The 18,498-nt window shown below is 35.7% G+C and overlaps 2 protein-coding genes across 3 annotated transcripts in view; both read left to right on the top strand.

Annotated features, from left to right (window-relative positions):
- The first annotated feature begins 2,076 nt into the window (after nt 1–2,076).
- On the top strand, nt 2,077–8,643 carry LOC104108713 (uncharacterized). Of its 2 annotated transcripts, none has more exons than XM_009617816.3 (7): nt 2,077–2,241; nt 2,965–4,420; nt 6,149–6,204; nt 6,311–6,541; nt 6,662–6,953; nt 7,856–8,052; nt 8,245–8,643. In XM_009617816.3, the coding sequence occupies exons 2-7, from the start codon at nt 3,029–3,031 to the stop codon at nt 8,396–8,398; spliced, it is 2,322 nt and encodes a 773-aa protein (XP_009616111.1). In that variant the 5' UTR covers nt 2,077–2,241; nt 2,965–3,028; the 3' UTR covers nt 8,399–8,643. The 2 variants fall into 2 exon arrangements, with proteins under 2 accessions (XP_009616111.1, XP_033515188.1); XM_033659297.2 differs by having other exon boundaries at nt 2,959–4,420.
- Nucleotides 8,644–9,462: 819 nt separating this feature from the next.
- LOC104108714 (uncharacterized) overlaps nt 9,463–18,498 on the top strand; it is a 43,039-nt gene continuing 34,003 nt past the window's right edge. The window contains exons 1-2 of the mRNA XM_033659305.2: nt 9,463–9,611; nt 11,497–11,629. Of these exons, the coding sequence (XP_033515196.1) occupies nt 11,514–11,629 (116 nt within the window). The 5' untranslated portion in view covers nt 9,463–9,611; nt 11,497–11,513. The remainder of the gene's footprint in view (nt 9,612–11,496; nt 11,630–18,498) is intronic.

Genomic DNA, 18,498 nt, shown 5'->3' with positions numbered 1-18,498 from the left:
AGATCTCCAAAAGAACCAATCCCAGAACTAATTGGATTAGTTTCGATACTACAGCCCAAAATTTTGGTTTAAGCTTGAGTTTGAAAAAGATTTTATGTCCAAATGCATTTTGATCTTTTTTATATCCTATGTGAATAGCAATTTAGGACAATAGATTGAATTAGTTTTCTGAGTCCTCAAACTTCATAATTTTGAGTAATAAATATAAACATATTTTAGTTTCTGGACTTATTTCGAGCTTTACTGTATAACGCTCCAATATAGATTTTCATTTTCCTTTTTGACTAAAGCTAAGGTCCCATGACTTAGAGTTAAGACGGGTCAACTCTCCTTAGAAGAGAGAGAATTTGAATTGAAATTTGTTTTCTTACAGTAAGGTGATATTTACAATATTTATAATTCAAATATGTTGACCTTAATTTGATAATCACTAGAGCAATGTTTTATTGGCATTTTAAATGGTTTAATACTCTTTTCTAAATGTACACAACTTTTTGCATTTATCAGTTACATGGGCAAATTACTTAATCTGAAATATATTGACTGTGATCTTCGGTGTCCTCGCACTTTTTTAAAAGAAAAAAAAACATTAGAATGCAAAAGAAACTAAGAAAAAAAGCGATTAGGTAACCTGCTTCTCAATATGAATAATTAACTTTCTAAGATGTCATATCTTTCATTGAATTAGACTAAACTTTCAACTCAAGATTAAGAGATTGACTTTGTCTTTGTTTACGTTGTATAGCCATCGACTTGTTGGCTTGTTGACAAGTACAATTTTAAAATCATACTTTCTACGAAAGTTAAACTAATACTACTACGGAGTACTTATTTCAATTGTTTTTTTGTCTTTTTAAAAGTCACTCAATGTTATTTTAGTATTTATAAATACGAAATCTGCAGAAACTTGATCGGCTATGAATATACAAACATTGAATTCAAAATTTGAATTTGTCAAATATTCAAGTACTGATTTGAATGTACATTTCAAGTAATATATTGACATCTTGTGACATACCGATTTTCAGTCATGCACCAAATGGTTGTGACATATAGATCAACCAACTTGGAATATATCATGAAAGATCATGAATCAAATTATATCAGAAGTAAAAAAGTTTAGCTATCTTTTTTCTGTAAAAATAATTTATGCCGAATAGACATCTTGTGAGACAAACATGCAACTTTGCACATGTTGAAACCCAATCTCAGTTGGCTATAAATTCAGAGGCTTGGCCTCATTTTTCCTCGCCGAAAAATCTAAAAAATACTCTCACCTCTCTCTTCTACATATAGCATAGTGTAATATGGCCAAATTTTCATAACATTTGCCATGACATAATATCCATTATAACAAATTTGTGGTTCATGACATTTGCCATGATATAATATCCATTATAACAAATTTGTGTATCATGACATTTGCCATGACATAATATCCATTATTAGGCCAAGGATTTCTTGCTATAAATAGAGTAGTTTCTCCTCATTTGCAAACACACAAATTCAAGAGCTTTTCACTCTTGTCTTTCTTTCTCCTCATTTATTTCATTATAAAGTATTTTGTAAGAGAGTGAGTGTTAGGAAACACTTGTGTGAACCCTTTCTTTGGAGTGATCTTGTGAGGTTATTCTCTTGGGGTATTTGGGATTAATTAGAGTATTTACTCTAATTTTGTACTCTCTTTTGTACTCTTATTGGTATAGTGAAATTGCTTCTCTCCGCTTGTGGACGTAGGCCACCTTGACCGAACCACGTTAAATTTGTGTCTTCTTTGTATTCTTTAATTGCCATTATTATCAACTTCCATTGTCTTTGTTATTGTCATTATACCGTTATTTGGCTAAATTCCGCACTACCCGAGTTCCCGATCCTAACACATAGTTTTCCAAAACAAACTAGTACTCCATTTGTTTTGTACCAAATTTGCTCAAGAATGGAAGCAAACAAAAGGACCCGAAAAGAAAGAAAAAATTCCCCAGTCCATAAAACACAATTAGGAAGATAATGAAGGTCTTCATGTGCAAAAAACAATCCTTGAATCAATAAAAAGAAGTTCCCGCTTCTCGGTCGAATTTTCTTCCCCATTTCTCTCTCTTCTATCAAATCCTCCCTTCTTAGCGACGACGGTTTCTATTCAAAGTCCTTACATTTCACATTTATTACCCCCCTAACTAATTTTCTCCTTAAATTTTCCTTCTTTTTCTCTCTGTTCCCCAATTTTATCGTTTCTACAGATCTGTAAGTCCTTTTCCTTTTTTTTTTCTTTCTATCTTCCTCCTGTATTATCCCTGCATGTGTCTTAGATTCATTAAACATTTAATTATTATTTTTTCTTCCTTATTTTTTTTTATCATTTGGTGAATTGATCATTTTTATGCTTAATTCTTTTTCTTATCCAAATTAATTTTACTGTTGATAGGTGTTCCTCTTATTTTTTTATTATTTATTCTCGTTTCCCGGGGTTTTCCGGAGGTTTTGATTAGTTGTTTATGCTAGAATGTTTAAGTTGACTAATGTTTTTAATCTTGATTATTAGAAGATTGAAGATTGTTTTTCTTAGATGGGGTAGCGTAGAATGTCTAGTACAGTGTAAGTGATGAAAACAGTAAACTTTAACTTTAGTGGAAAACATTAGTTTTACAAGGGCCTTTATGTTTGTTCTTCACTGTTTTGCTACTTGAAGTTTATATGGATAGTTTTGCTCACGAATTTCTTGCTGAGATTAATATGTTGCAATATCCAAGATTTTAATTTTATGAGTTCTGGATTCTAGGACAGTGACCTCAAGTGCTAGTAACTAGGTTTTGAATTTAATTTTTGTACATATCTGGTGATTTCTTGCACTTGCACTAGTTTGAGCCAAAGCTGGAATCCATATATTAAAGCCTACATTTGCCCCTGTCTGCTTTGTTCATAGATTTCTTGAGACTTACAATTTCTTTTTGATTTGGTTAGTTACAGGCGGCAGCCAAATTTAGGAACTCACTGTGGTTGTTAAGCGTTCCCATGATAGTACACTCGCGTCATGGAAAAAGAAGTTGCTGTTACAGAAGCTGCAGTCAATCAGTCCGCTGCTGAAAAAGAAGCAAATAAACCAATTGTTAACAGTGAAACTATTATAAATGAAGGTTCTAGCCAGAGGAATTTAGGGAGTACACCAGCCAAACTGGAGGAAGCAAATAAGGTGAATGCTCGAATAGGTGAACAGGAAAAGAAAATCTCTGAAGATAATTCTATTTTGCATTCCAGTGCTGTGAAGAGTCAGGTTTATACAAATAATGAACAGGAAAAGGAGAGTTCTTTAGGTGAAAGCACTTCAAGTTCTTTACTTGCTAAGAAAAACGAGATTGATAGACCCGATTTCGATCAAGTTCTCTCCCCAGGGGAACTGAATGGACAGGAAAGTCCCAAACCAGAGATGTCTGATTTGAATGAAAAGAAGGCTGATTGTGTTAAAGGTGACCTGAAAAGTCTTCGGGTATCTAACAAGAATCTTGACGAAGCTCTTTACGAGGAGGAAGCAGAACCTGTCTTTGATGGAACAGAAGAACCTGGGATGGGTGTTAATAGGAGTTTATCAGCCCGTTCTGTACATCGTGACTTAGAGGCACATGGATCTGTTTGGCCTGAGAAAGCAGTGGCTCTTACAAACTTTGTTAGATCGAAGAGTACAGTTGCCGTCAGTACGGTTCTACGTCGCCTTTCTGGTAAAAATGATGATGGGAAAGATGTTACTGATGAAGAAGATAAGAGTAAATGCAACGAGAATAACGCTGCTGCATCACAAGAGCATGAAATGCAAGCTGTGTCTCAGAAAACTGCAGAACGACCTGGGTGGAATCCCCTCAGTTTAATTGGGATTTTACGTGATGATAATGGAAACAGGACCGAAGAGAAGAATGAGGTCTCACAAGAGGCAGTTTTACCAATAGCTATGAAGGGACGGATTATATTGTATACGAGGTTGGGATGCCAGGAAAGTAGAGAGGTAAGACTTTTTCTACACAGGAAAAGACTCAGATACGTTGAGGTTAACATTGATGTGTATCCTAGTAGAAAGATGGAACTGGAGAAAATTGCTGGTGATTCTGCTGTTCCTCGAGTATTCTTTAATGAAGTTCTAATAGGTGGATGGAGTGAATTAAAGAGCTTGGATGAGTCTGGAAAGCTCATGGAGAAGATTGAATATGTTGTTGATGAAGCACCATCTTTTGAAGCTCCTCTACCACCTCTTTCCGGTGAAGATGATTTGTCTAGTAGTGGGTCCATGGATGAGCTAGCTATTATTGTTAAGAAAATGAAACAGTCTATTGTTGTAAAGGACCGGTTTTATAAGCTGCGCAGATTCACCAATTGTTTCCTGGGATCAGAAGCTGTGGATTTCCTGTCCGAAGATCAGTACTTGGAAAGAGAAGAGGTCAGTTTTTCCGATTACATAAGAATTAGCTTATGGTAAACTAGGTCCAAAAAATAAAAAAAGGACCAAAATATGTGGTGCTAAAATTGTTGGCTCCTTAAAAATATTCTACGGGCAAGGTACTCTATAGTTTTATCCTTTCCCATCCTTAAGACTACTTGAAAACAAACTAATTAAACCTAGGGGATCTTCTAAAGCAGCGTATTGACTTCAACATGTGGTCACCATGGCATAGTTTCGCAACATGTTGATTATGGCATCCATGTCTACTTTGATTATTGAATACTTAAAACACTTGACACAACCGATCATGGTTGATCAGTTTTGGTGTACGAAGATAATATTCCATGTCTTGTTCTTCTCTATAACAATTATTCTATTCTTCATGGTTAGCCGAGCTGTGAAGTTTTTCCTTGAAATCACTGTATATATATTGATGTCACCTGGTTAATACTCATAATCATGTTGATATTACTCCTGTTTAGGACTATTCATGTACTGTATTCAAATACTTCCTTTTCTGTCCAAAACTTATTCTTTTCTTGTGTCTTAATGATACATATTAATTTTTATGTGTAAAGAAATAGTTGGCAAGTCTCAACTGTTCTTGGAATTTTATTTTATTTATCATTATAGAACACTGTTCATTCCATGACCAGAAATTATTGCATAGAAATCTAAAATATATTGGTTCGATGTATGTATTGTGTTAAACCTTGCAAAATTGTATATTGACTTTACACCCACACACAAATTTTCATGTGATTATTCTCCCTTTTGGACCTGAAACACTTCCTTTTTTACTTTTACTTGAAATATATGTGTACTGTGGTTATCTATGTTCCCATTTTTCTGATAAGAGACTGGAGCATTTATTGTTGAAATCAAAATACAAAAGAAATTTACTATTTACTAATAGAAAGAATAACGAAAGAAGTTAAGATCGGCAGCAAACTGAGTATCAATGGTCACTGTGTAGTACTATGGCTCATGTTTAGATGTCCTCTAAGATTTTTCATATGTATCCTGCACTAAGTATGCATTGCCAGTTGCTAAAAGAAGAAAAAATGGTATCACAAGAAGTATGGAGAAACCCATTTAGTTAGTCCACACTTTCAGTATATGTGTTCTATGTTATTACAATTTACAAGTCATCTCTTCATCACATAAAGCGATGGAGCAAATCAGCAATGTGAAGGAGTTATCGCTTCATGGGTGAAGTGATGCGCTCCCGAAGTTTATCCCTTCAGACAGCGAGGTGCAAAACTTTCATTCTTTGAGTATGAATTTAAACGATGAAAAGGAAAAGGAGAAAAAGGATGAAGAAATGGCCTTTTGCTATTTAAGTACCAGGATTCTCCTCTCTAGTCCCTATGTACGTTTCAGCATTCTTGATATGATCAATTTCTTCATCCGTGATAGTATTGTCATGATTATATACTAGATGTTGAAATTAGTATTTAATTGCAATCTGATGTTATAAGTTGTTATTATACGTTGGAATTAGTATTTTAATTGCAATCTGATGTTAAAAGTTATAATTGCATATTTGTTAGGTAATGTATTTTCAGTAAATTGTGCTTTTCATTTCTAACAAGCATGTGCTTCGCTTCTTGCTTTTTGCTTAACAGCCCCGTGGACCTTGTTGCTTATTTGCGCTTTTCGCCTTTGAAAACATTATCTGTGCTGTGGATCATAACATTTTCTCTTATTGCTTTTGTCCTTTAGGCTGTTGAATTTGGTAGGAAGCTCGCAAGCAATCTTTTCTTCCAACATGTACTTGAGTAAGTTTCTGATTACTCTTTTCTTCTCTCTCGACATTGTGTGTGCCTTTTGGCTGATATGTCTCAGTATCTTATCCATCTGATCTGTCTGTTCCTTATTTTCCAGTGAAAATGTGTTTGAAGATGGCAACCATTTGTATCGTTTCCTCGATGATGATCCCTTTGTATCTCAATGTCAGAACATCCCAAGGGGTTTAACAGAAGTGAAGCCCAAACCCATAATAGAAATTTCATCTAGGTTGAGATTTTTGTCTCATGCAATTTTTGAAGCTTATGCATCAGAAGATGGGAGGCACGTTGATTATAGAAGCATCCATGGCAGCGAGGAATTTGCAAGGTTTGTTTCTCGGGGTGCCATAAACTGATAGGATACCATGTAATATGTGTGTTTATACTTGGGTAACCTATGCTTGTGGTACTTGTATGTCTTGGTATTGACTGAATGATGCTCTTCTAGATACTTGAGAATAACTGAGGAGCTTCAAAGAGTGAACTTGAAAGACATGCCTAGGGAGGAGAAGCTTGCCTTTTTTATTAATCTCTACAACATGATGGCCATTCATGCAATATTGGTTTGGGGGCATCCCTCTGGACCAATAGAGAGAAGAAAATTGTTTGGGGAGTTCAAATATGTCATTGGTGGGTGCACATATTCACTATCAGCTATCCAGAACGGAATCTTAAGGAGCAATCAGAGACCACCGTACAATCTAATCAAACCGTTTGGAGTAAAAGACAAGCGTCTTAAGGTAAGATTGTTTACTCGGTCTTACTTACATCTTGGCTTCCTGCATATGTAGAATTGTGGAAGTAGAGGTTTCTTATGGGTTGTAATTTACTCTTCTTCGCCTTAAGATCTTCCATTTAATCATTATCCAAATGTGGCGCAGATGACAAAATGTAAATCTGTTGTCTGCTTTGCTTGAAGGCTTTTATATTTTAGCATCAATCTGTTCATCAATTCTATCAAAGCAACGGCATAGTAAGCTTCATGTTTTGCACCAACACTGCTAAATAGTTGCGTACCTGAAGACCTAGCTCTGATTAGGTCTCGACTTGTTTCTTTGAACTGTTTGGATATGTTTGCTGTGTGACTGAGATCTCATTTGGTTGTTCTTTAACTAAATTTAATTTACAAGACATCTTATTTAATCCTACTTTGGCTAAAATGTAACATCCTATAGTATAGTGTATTATAGAACGGGCGTCAAACTAATGTATAGTCCAACATAAGTTTTCTATGGAATATTGAACCAATTGTGAAGTTTTGAATTTGACGAGATTAGCCTTTAATATGTTAGGTTATGGTAAGAAAGGGAAGAATTTGAGGAGGTAAGGAGGGTAAAATGAGGGATAAGTGTTATCTCCCTTGTTTTGTCAGAATAAACAAGGGAGGGCAAAACTTACAGAGGATGCTTTTCCAACCCCTGCAGTTAATTTGACCCTTTAAAATTGCATAAAAGGGAGAAGGCATATCTTTTAATTTCTACCTTTCTCAGAAACAAAAATGCTTATTGAGAAATTGGAGCTGCATTAATTAGTGGTTTTGTGTTGACCTACGCGGTTGTATTTGGAAATCATTTCAATAATATAATGTCTCTTGATCCATTATCTGTCTAATCCCTCATACCCACCTCTGACTTTCATTCAGGTAGTTCTTCCTTATCCAGAGCCTCTTATTCATTTTGCTCTGGTTAGTGGTACGCGATCTGGGCCTGCTCTTCGATGCTATTCACCTGGAAACATAGATAAAGAGCTCGTGGAGGCTGTCCATGATTTCTTAAGATTTGGAGGACTAATTGTTGATCTTACAACCAAGGTTGCATATGTTAGTAAAATCTTGAGATGGTAAGTTGTTAATTCATCTCTAATTCCCAGTAGAACCTCAAGGGTGTGTACTTTGCATCGACGACATCAAATCTATGCAATGGTTTGGACATGAATATTGCATGCAGAGTAGTGAATCTCTCATGATGTAACTTTCATAAAGTTTCAATAACACAATACTAAGAAGTGCTATTTTCATTTGATAATGCTCAGGTTTAGTGTTGATTTTGGAAAGAATGAGGTTGAAGTATTGAAACACGCTGCAAATTACTTGGAGTCATCGGAATCTCAAGCTTTACTAGAGTTGCTCGCCAACAGTCAGTTGAAGGTGGTGTACCAGCCTTATGACTGGGGACTGAATCACTAGCGCTAGATTCTACCTTGTTCAGAGTTCCTGATATGCTGTTGCAAGAAAATTTGACATGATCTCATATATAAGAGAATTTCATGTTTCTTTGGTTCCAATCCAACCTCTCTTTGGCTCTTGTAGCTGGAATCTGAGGACTTGGGAAAATTGCCTCATAAATAGCAAAAGTAATTTAAGTAGACACATTATATCTGCTGGTTCCCAACTAATTTCTACTTATATATTATCATGCGAGTCATTAATCATGTGTTGTCGCCGTATTCTCATGTATTGTTCTCTGAGTCTGTTGAAGACGGCCTAAAGAATTATATTTTTTTAGTATATAGTATATACTGCTGCTAGGTTTAAGTTAAAAAGTTTCCAGTTTGATTTATTTATTTAGCTGCAAACATGCCTTACACAATATGTGGTTACTTGAAAAGTGTTAGTAGTATAATAGAAAAACAAAGAGCGGTATCAAATATGTCATCAAGTGTGAAACTACAACATTGAAAACTGATAAAATGATGGGTTGTTTATCTATTTTTTGAAACTAACCGATGTTGTAACATGATAACCAAATATGGAAAAAACCTCAACTGATGATAACAAATTACTTCATTATCATTTCTGGTTATCTGTCAGTTGTAGACTAATTTAACGAGAATGACACTGTAAGTCATTGAACTACTTATTAGATAGTAGGACCGTAGGAGTACTTATTTAACGAAAATGACATTAGACCAGCTTTTGCGCTTAAAAAGTTTGGAACTTCGGTGAATGTGCAACAGCAAAAAGAAAAAAAAGACACAAATGATAAAATATATTTATTTATTTTTTTATAAGTAGGTTTTACTTTTCAAACATTTTTAAAAGAGGATGAAACAAATTCCCAAACCCCACCTAACAAATTGTGACCCCATTAAAAACGAAGATATAATCATTGTCACAATATGATGAGATGACATTTTATTATTTTTTTTATGAAAAATAAATATAGGAGTATGTATATATTATTCAAGTCATTGCTAAAAATTACTAAAATCAATTGTATTATGGTTTCCATTGTTAGTAGATTAAGACAGAATGCTTAGAATAGCAACCAGTTGAGATTAAAAAGCCCAAGTAGCGGATATTCGACCCGCCAATTTCAAAAGGCGCCACAATAGATCGATTGAATTACCACCACCACTTGCTCCTCTCCTCTCTTTCTCCGACCAATATCCCCAGCTGTGTAAGTTCCTAATTCCCCTCTCTCATTTCTGTGTAATAACCCTAAATTTTCTTTTTCCCAAGTAATTTAGCAATTGACTTACAATGATTTTTGTATGTTTAATTTCATTAAAGATAAATATTTATGATAGAATTAGGAGTTCTAGTTCTTGGGACTTAAGTCTTAAGTTCAATACATCCACCAAATCATCCTAATCCTAATGTACTAAAAGAGATTTTCTTTTCTCGTTACAGTTTTAACTTTTAAGTTAATTTAATAGAGAAATACCCTTTTCTAGTCCTTACTACTGTAACCCGAATTGCTCCATTAGGTTAAATCATGTCCTAGTTAGTGTATGCAGTAGGTCCTTTGAGTTAAATGTTATTATGTCATGGATTAGAATGTGTTTGTATAGGTTTCAAACTTAGAAATGAAAAGAAACAAAAAGAAAGAAAGATGCTTTACAGTTATAGCCCTCGCTAGTGGGAAGGTAGAACTAGCATACAGTTACAGTTTTCCCTTGAGTAGGGATCTACAGTTATATTTGAGTCCTTTTACGAAGGGGTCCACACAGTGATACAGATTACATGATCCTTTCTTGGAAATCTTCCCAAACATAAAAATTTGCTATGACTCAGTGTTTACTGAGTTTATTACCGATTTGTTAAATTGATTTCATATCTTTGTACGATTGCTTATCTCCTTCTCTTTTCCTTTTTTGCTTGATAGTGACTTCTCAACTTCTGAGATCTTGAAGTTCAACTGTGTAAATACTCAAGAATTTAAAAATTTTCACTGCTTATAATTGATTATACCGAAATTAGTCAATTGAGTTGGGAAATTTTGAGCTTAACTTTTCTACCGAAATTAGCCAATTGTGTATACAAATCTGAGTTGGGAAATTTTGAATTTAACTTTGTGCGAGATCCATTAATAAAAGTTTGAATCTTTTTGGCAAATTCTTAAAGTATTGTTGAATGAATGAATGAATCAATCATTCAAATCTGAGATAATTTGATTTGAACTGGGCGTGAGATGCACTGAAGAAGTCTGAATCTTTTGTAGGATATAGTTTTGGTAAATTCTTAGGTTGTGCTGATTGAATCAATTTGTCATTCTGACTCAGATAGTTTGAATTGAACTGGGTGTGAGATGCACTGAAGAGAGTCTAAACCGTTATACATCCCATAGAATATTTTCCTTGGTAAATTTTGCTAGTTGAATCAATCCACAGGAGAAACTCTGAATCTTTATGCATATATGGAAATCTTTTTGGTGAATACTTAAATTGTGTTCATAGAACCATATTAACTAAGATAGTTTGAATTGAACTAGATTTGAAATCCATGGAAGAAAGTCGTCTTTTTTAAGCGTTTCTAGGATTTCTTTTGGTAAACTCTTAACCTCTGTTGATTGATTTGGTCCTCTTTGTAACTGAGATAGTGGGTAACGAACAATGTTAACAAAAATCATTGCTCCGTCACTTAAGGTGATGAGGCGAGGGTTTAGTGGTTCCTCGGTGAAGCCATGCATTTTAGAGAAGTTTGTGCTTCAAACAATAATGCACTAAGTGATTCTAACGAGAATCAGTCATTTATTTGAATCTTATCTTTGAGGAGTTGGATTAATATCGGCATTATTATATATTGCAAGCTGAAATTTATAATTTAATTGCAATTTAATTTTGGTGTACTAATTTACAGATGTTTAATTTTTTTTAATTTCCCGTAAATTGTGTGCTTCACTTAAAAGAAGTGTGGCTTTTCTTCTCGCTTTTCACTTCAAACCCCATGGTCCTTATTGGTTTTTTGCGCTTTTCGCTATCACTGGTTCGAGTAACTAGAAAGTTCTATTCTTGTTCTGCATCCAAGTTTCGCAGTCTTATCGTTTTTGGCATTTTTTGTAGAATTGCAGAAGGCCGTGATGCCGGGGCATGATAATTCAAATGGGTCTTCAGAAAAATCCAGCAGTGGCATGGATGATTTGCCAACTTTCAATGCTGAGAATATGCAAAACAACATGAAAGTTATTTTATACAGGTTGGTTGACACTATCTTTAGGTTCAGTGCAGTGTTTTATAGTCTCTTATGGTTTTACTGTTTCTTGAAAATTTCAAATAGTTGTAATTAGCTAAGTTGGACGTACGTTAATACATACTATGTTGGTGTGAGTTACGCCCTCAATCATGTGAGATTGATGTTAGAACAACTGGACTACTGGTTGAAGTTATATGCATTTGTGTTGGAATTAAATCCTTCACTGAGGCATTATTTCTATTCTTTTTCTTATAATCGAGAAATCTCCGAGGTCCAGTGGCGTACGATTCGAAACTCGGTAGATAATTGGCCTCCCCCTTTACCCTTCTCCCCATTACCTCTGCAGCAGGGTTTGAACCCGTGACGTCTGCCTAATCCACACATCACGCTTTGCGCTCTTACTACTAAACCAAAGCTTTGGGTCTTATTGATGAACATGAAGAATCTATGTTAAAATTTATTAATTTTGGCCAAAATCATGTTTTAGAGCTCAAGTTCAAACATATGGACTTATTTTTAAGAAGAGCAAGAAGTCCAAGAAGCTCAAGATTGATTTAAAAAAGCCAAGATTCATTCCTTTTTAAAATAAGATTTATTGTTTCTTTACAAGAAAGGATTTCTTGTTTCCTTTTATTGGTAGGTTTAGACTTTCTTTATTGTTTTCCTTTTAGAATAAGCATTTTTGCTTTTGTAGGATTTTAGTTTCTTTTTCTTGTAGAGTAGGGATTTTACTTTCCTTGTCTTTAGCTATTTGATTTTTTTATTAGAATAAGAATTGTAGTCATCAAAGAAGAGATCCTAGGCATATAAAAAGGGTTCTCATGCCTTGTAGAAGGAATTCACGTTTTTGAGATTTGTCCTAATTTGCAATAGAATGTTCTTCTCTATTTTATTTTCTTTATCCTTATTTTTGTTCCAAGCATGGTGGTGATAGTCTTTATCAGTGTTATCAAAGGCTCGCCTAAGCCCTAAAGCGAGACTCAAAATATGTTGAGCGCTTCACCTCGCTTAGCACTTTATTGTTCCCATCAAGGCTCTAAGATATACTTTTCTTGTCAATGAGCGTAATCTTGAAATCGACATTAAGCAATTGATATTTTACTTTATCGTAGATTTTCTTCAATTTCTTTGTCCTTATATTTTGTATTCATGCTTATTGATATTAGTCTTGGACTACACTTACATATTTGTAGTTTTTCTCCATTTGCGCCTTTATTTATTAAAGCCCACGCTTTATTTGTGCTTTGCGCTTAAAGCCCTAATAGACCTTAGAGCTTTTTTGTGCTTTTCATCTTTAATAATACTGGTCTTTATCTTATTTTCAATTGTGTGTGGTGTTTCTTTATCACATTAATTGATTTCAAGTGGCGACTTTAGGAACTTTTTAGTTCTTGATCATTCAAGAACATGTTTCTTGATCTAAATTCGTTCGTTTAATATCTTAGAATCAGAACTTTCACTGAACCGATATAGCCTCAATATTTACTTGTTTTGAACGAATAAATAGTCTTTCTTGCAGTTCAGATCGTCATCGTTTACCTCGTTTTTTAATCATCAGATTTCGAGTCCTAAAACTTGAGATACATTGTTTCTTGAAATCAGCCCATAAATCACGTTTTCGTTTCAAGATCTTGATCCTGGTCGATTGATTCTTTGTTAACTCGAATAATCGCATCAATTTGGTATCAGAGCTATAATCTAGAGATCCAGTATCTTGGCCAAGATCATGTTTTAGAGCTCAAGTTCAAACATATGAACTTATTTTTAAGAAGCGCAAGAAGTCCAAGAAGCTCAAGATTGATTTCAAGAAGCCAAAATTCTTTCCTTCTTAAAATAGGAATTATTATTTCTTTACAAGAAAGGATTTCTTGTTTCCTTTTCTTGGTAAGTTTAGTTTCTTTTCCTTGTAGAATAGGGATTCCTTGTCTTTAGCTATTTAATTCCCTTATTATAATATGAATTATAGTCTTCAAAGAAGAGACCCTAGGCCGATATAAAGGGTTCTCATGCCTTGTAGAAGGAATTCATGTTTTTCAGATTTGCCCTTATTTGCAATAGAGTATTTTTCTTTATTTTGTCTTCTTTATCCTTGTGGTTCCAAGCAAGGTGGTGCTAGTCTTTATCTTGTTTTCAATTGCTTGTGCTATTTTATTATCACGTTAATTGATTCCAAGTAGTGACTTTAGGAATTTTTTAGTTCTAGATCATTCAAGAACACGTTTCTTGATCCAAATTCGTTTGTTTAATATCCTAGAATTAGATCTTTCATTGAACCGGTACAGCCTCAATGTTTATTTGTTTTGAACGAATAAATAGTTTTTCTTATAGTTCAAATCGTCATCGTTCATCTCGTTTTTGAATCATCTGATTCCAAGTCCTAAAACTTGAGATACGATGTTTCTTGAAATCAACCCATAAACCACGTTTCTCGTTTCAAGATCTTGAAATAATCTCAAGATTAGTGCTAACTTCTTTTCATCTTTTGAACAATACTTGGAATGATCTTTCTGTATTATGGCTTTTTGGGTTGGGTTCCTTGAGTTCTTATTTTTCAGTGCATAAGACTGTAACGACTCGGCCGATGGTTTTGAGTGTTACAACTCAATTCCCCCATTTACCGCTCAATTTGTGCTTTACAACTGTCATGTGACTTGCCATGGTAATTGGTTCGGGTCCGGTGAGGTTTTGGAATGAATTGAGACACTTAGACTCCAAGATGAAAACTTAAGTTGAAAAGGTTGATCGGATGTTGAATTATATGTAAACGACACCGGAATAGAATTTTGATGATTCCCATAGCTTCGTGTGATGATTTTGGACTTAGGAGCGTGTCCGAAAAATTATTTGGAAGTCCGTAGTTAAATTAGGCTTGAAATGGCTAAAATAGAAAAAATAAGTTTGGAAGTTTGACCGGGGAGTTGACTTTTAATATCGGTGCCGGAATCCTATTCTGGAAATTAGAATAGGTATGTTATATCATTTATGACTTGTATACAAAATTTGAGATCAATCGGACTTGATTTGATAGGCTTTGGCATTGAATGTAGAAGTTCAAAATTTTTAATTTCATTCAGCTTGAATTGGGGTATGATTCGTGGTTTTAGCGTTATTTGATGTGATTTGAGGTTTCGACTAAGTTCGTACGATGTTTAATGATTTGTTGGCATGTTCGGACGGGGTCCCGATGGGCTCGGGCGTGTTTCGGATTGGCTTCGGACTATTTCAGAGTTGCATGAGATTGCTGGTTTTATGGTGTTTTAGCTGTGTGCTTCGCGATCACGGATGGAGGAATGCGTTCGCGATGGGTATTTTGGTCAGTGCAGCGGTTTGTTCTTCGCGTTCACGCTTCCTTGGTCGCGTTCGCGATGGGTTGAAGTTGTGTTCTTCGCGTCCGCATCCATGGCTATGCGTTCGCATAGTGTTGAGCGGAGGGCTGGCAGTGTTCTTCATCGCGTTCGCGAGGGTTTGACCGCGAACGCATAGTGTAAAGTGAGGCAGTGTGGGTTTGTGCTTCGTGACTTTTACCGCGTTCGCGAAGGAGGAAATTCTGGGCAGCACAAAATGTGCTTTGCGAACGCGAGGGACCTGTCGCGTTCGCGAAGAGGAAAGGCCTGGACAGAATGTTTAAGATCTAAAAATGGGACATTTTCTATTTTTGACGAATTGGAGCTCGGGAAGAGGCGATTTTCAAGAAAAACAACGGGATAAGTGTTCTTAACTCAATTTTGGTCAAATTACCCGAATTCATGGTTGTTTTTAACATTTAGTTGGTGAACTAGGTTGGAAAATTTAGAAAAACCCTCTTGGTTTAATTTGAGGATTTGAGGGTCAAGTTGATATCGGAATTTGGTAAAATTGGTATGGTTGGACGCGTGGTTGAATGGGCATTCATATTTTGTAACTTTTGTCGGGTTCCAAGACGTGGGCCCCACGGGCGATTTTTGAGTGTAATTTCGGATTATTTGGGAAAATTAGTATTTTGATATGGAATTAATTTCTATAATTTGTGTTGACTGAATCAAATTAATTGTGACTAGATTCGAGCCGTTCGGAAGCTGATACGCGCATAATGGAATTTCTGGAGCATTGTTTAGCTTGCTCGACATTGGATTCGGCTTGTTCGAGGTAAGTAACATCTCTAATCTTGGAGATGAGGGTATGAACCCTGATTATACATGTTATGTGAATTGTGTGGAGGTGACGCACATGCTAGATGACGGGCGTGCACCGTAGAAATTGAGACTCAATTGATTCCGTAGAGCTGTATAGTCAATTAACTTGTATTTTTCTATGTATTTTTATGTGTTAGAGAAACTGAGCTGTGACTCATGTTAGAAATCATGCTTAGGCAAATGTTGGTATTATTGGGACCCACTAAGGTCATCTTTGCTATCGAATTATATGTTTAAATTATAATTTCGCACTCAGTCATATTCATTCAATGCATATCATATCTCAGTCTCTGTTGTTATTTATTGATACATCACATCATCATTTTTGGGTTGATTTTCATGATATTGTGAGCCCGAGAGCTTGATGGTGAGGATATTTATGGGATTGTGCTGCGCGCCGCAACATGTTTTATTGATTTATGCCATGATTGGCTTGTTATAGCGCTTAGGCTGAAGGAGCCCCTCCGGAGTGTGTACACACCCTCAATGAGCGCAAGTACCTACTGAGTGCGAGTGTCGAGTGCCGAGCGATTGGGAGGATTGAGTGACTGTGAGGAGTGAGTGACTGGGAGAACTGAGTGATTGGGAGGATTGAGTGAATTGATACTCTGAGAGTATGCATATGGTTTTATCATTGAGTTGCATCGCATTGACATGAACACTTGACATACAAGCATAGAAATGCATTTTTTCTCATGTTGTACGATATGACGTCATTCATGACTTCACATACTCATTGACATGTGGGCATAGAGATGTATTTTCCTCATTCCATTTGAAAATGAAACATCATATTTGTTGTTGAAAAGTTTTTGGGAAAAAACAGTTTTTACAAAACGTACTCATATTTTGGTGATTTCGGCAAACGATTTGAGTTTTACTGTTATAATTGAAAAGAAAATGTTTATTTTTCGGAACAAGCTGAGCATTTTATTGTTGAGTTATTACTGGCGTTACTTTTATTATATTGTTATGATTTGCTGTTGGCTATTGGTGTTGGACCCTAACCTTTGTTCCAGCTCGTCACTACTTTCAACCTAAGGTTAGGTTTGTTACTTATTGAGTACATGGGGTCGGTTGTACTCATACTATACTTATGCACCTTGCGTGCAGATATTGGATGCGGAGGTTGCTGTGATTGTCGGGAGCCGGATTTGAAGACGCATATGCGTTCTGGTCGTGGCTGTCTCTTGTTCATGGTACCCTTAGATTTATAAAAAAATCTATTTATGTATTGTTTGAACAAATGATGCATTTATTTCATACCAGCTTTGTAATTTCTAATCTTAGAAGATCATGATTTGTACTACCAGTCCTTGAAAAATGTGTTATAGTAAGTTGAATATTATTTGAACCGGATATTGTAAATTGGCTTACCTAACGAGTTGGGTTAGGTGCCATCACGGCTAGTTAGATTTTGGGTCGTGACAAGTTGGTATCAGAGCTCTAGGTTCATAGGTTCTACAAGTCATGAGCAAGTGTCTAGTAGAGTCTTGCAGATCGGTATGATGACATCAATACCTATCTTCTAGAGGATACATGTCATTTAGGATAATTTCCCATCTTTCTTTCCTTATCGTGTGAAATTAATTTAGCTTGAAACATAACTCTTTGAATTCCTTCCACGCATTCATGTGCGCATGTGAGCGCTTGGTATCAGTTGTGCATCGCCGGCTTGTGATTCCATGAACGAGGTTCGAAATGTGTATTATGTGTTTTGGTGATGGGCCAGTCTGGAGGACTTGAGGCCAGGTTTGGACCGTAGCTTAGGCTTGGTAGCTTCCGTTGTAACTTGTATATTTAGACTCATATGTCCGGTAGTGTCCCTATAAGTGGAGCTTGTGGCTCGATGAGCGATCGAATGGCTAAACGATAAGTATGATGTGACTGCAAGATGTGTTAAGATGGTTTAAATGTGACGAGAAGTATTTCCTTGGGATGTAAGGAGGGCCATTGGGTGCTTGATTTTCATTTGATGTGATGTACGGTCTCGAATTGTGGGCGTGTTGGAGGATCTATCGTACAGTTTAACTGTGGAGCGAATTGGATTTTCATGTTGTGTTGATGAGTTCAAACTCAGAAAGATTAAGTTATTGCATAGTAATTATGGTTGCGAAAGGGTATAGCAAGATGTCAATTTGAGGCTAAATAGGTGGGTTATCTCCTACGAAGTAATCTATGTATGTGTGTCCCTTATATTGTTGAGTGGAGAGTTTCTTTTCTACCAGCGGGGCGTACGTGTTGAGATTTGAATTTGAATCTGGTTGAGGAAATTGACTTGGCTGTCACGAGAATGAAGGCGAGCTTAGCAGATGAATTGAGGTATTTTATGGTTTGTGTTACCTGAGCTTGTGAAGAATTTTCGTTGAACTGACTGCAGTATTATGGAAGTAATAGAGTATGAGTATTGTGAGTTATCGAGTGTTTAATCCATGGCTTTGAGCCAAGTGGGGGAGTCTGCTATTGACCATTCAATTTCATGGTTATATGTTAAATTTTAGTTTTGGTCTAAGACTTACTTGTGGATCAGTTATGACTGCAGAGGTTGAGATCGATGATGACTCGAGTAAGAAAATTCTTGGATACAGGTTATATTGCACTTATGAATATATGAAAATCATGGAATGAGTGAGTTGTTATTTGTGAAGGATGTCTTGTAGTGAGCTTTGGGTAAGGATCGTAGTGTTCATACAAGGAGAA

Source organism: Nicotiana tomentosiformis, chromosome 4 (assembly GCF_000390325.3).
Source record: "Nicotiana tomentosiformis chromosome 4, ASM39032v3, whole genome shotgun sequence".
NCBI classification, from domain to species: Eukaryota; Viridiplantae; Streptophyta; class Magnoliopsida; order Solanales; family Solanaceae; genus Nicotiana; species Nicotiana tomentosiformis.
This window is presented reverse-complemented; position numbering and strand designations above follow the sequence as displayed.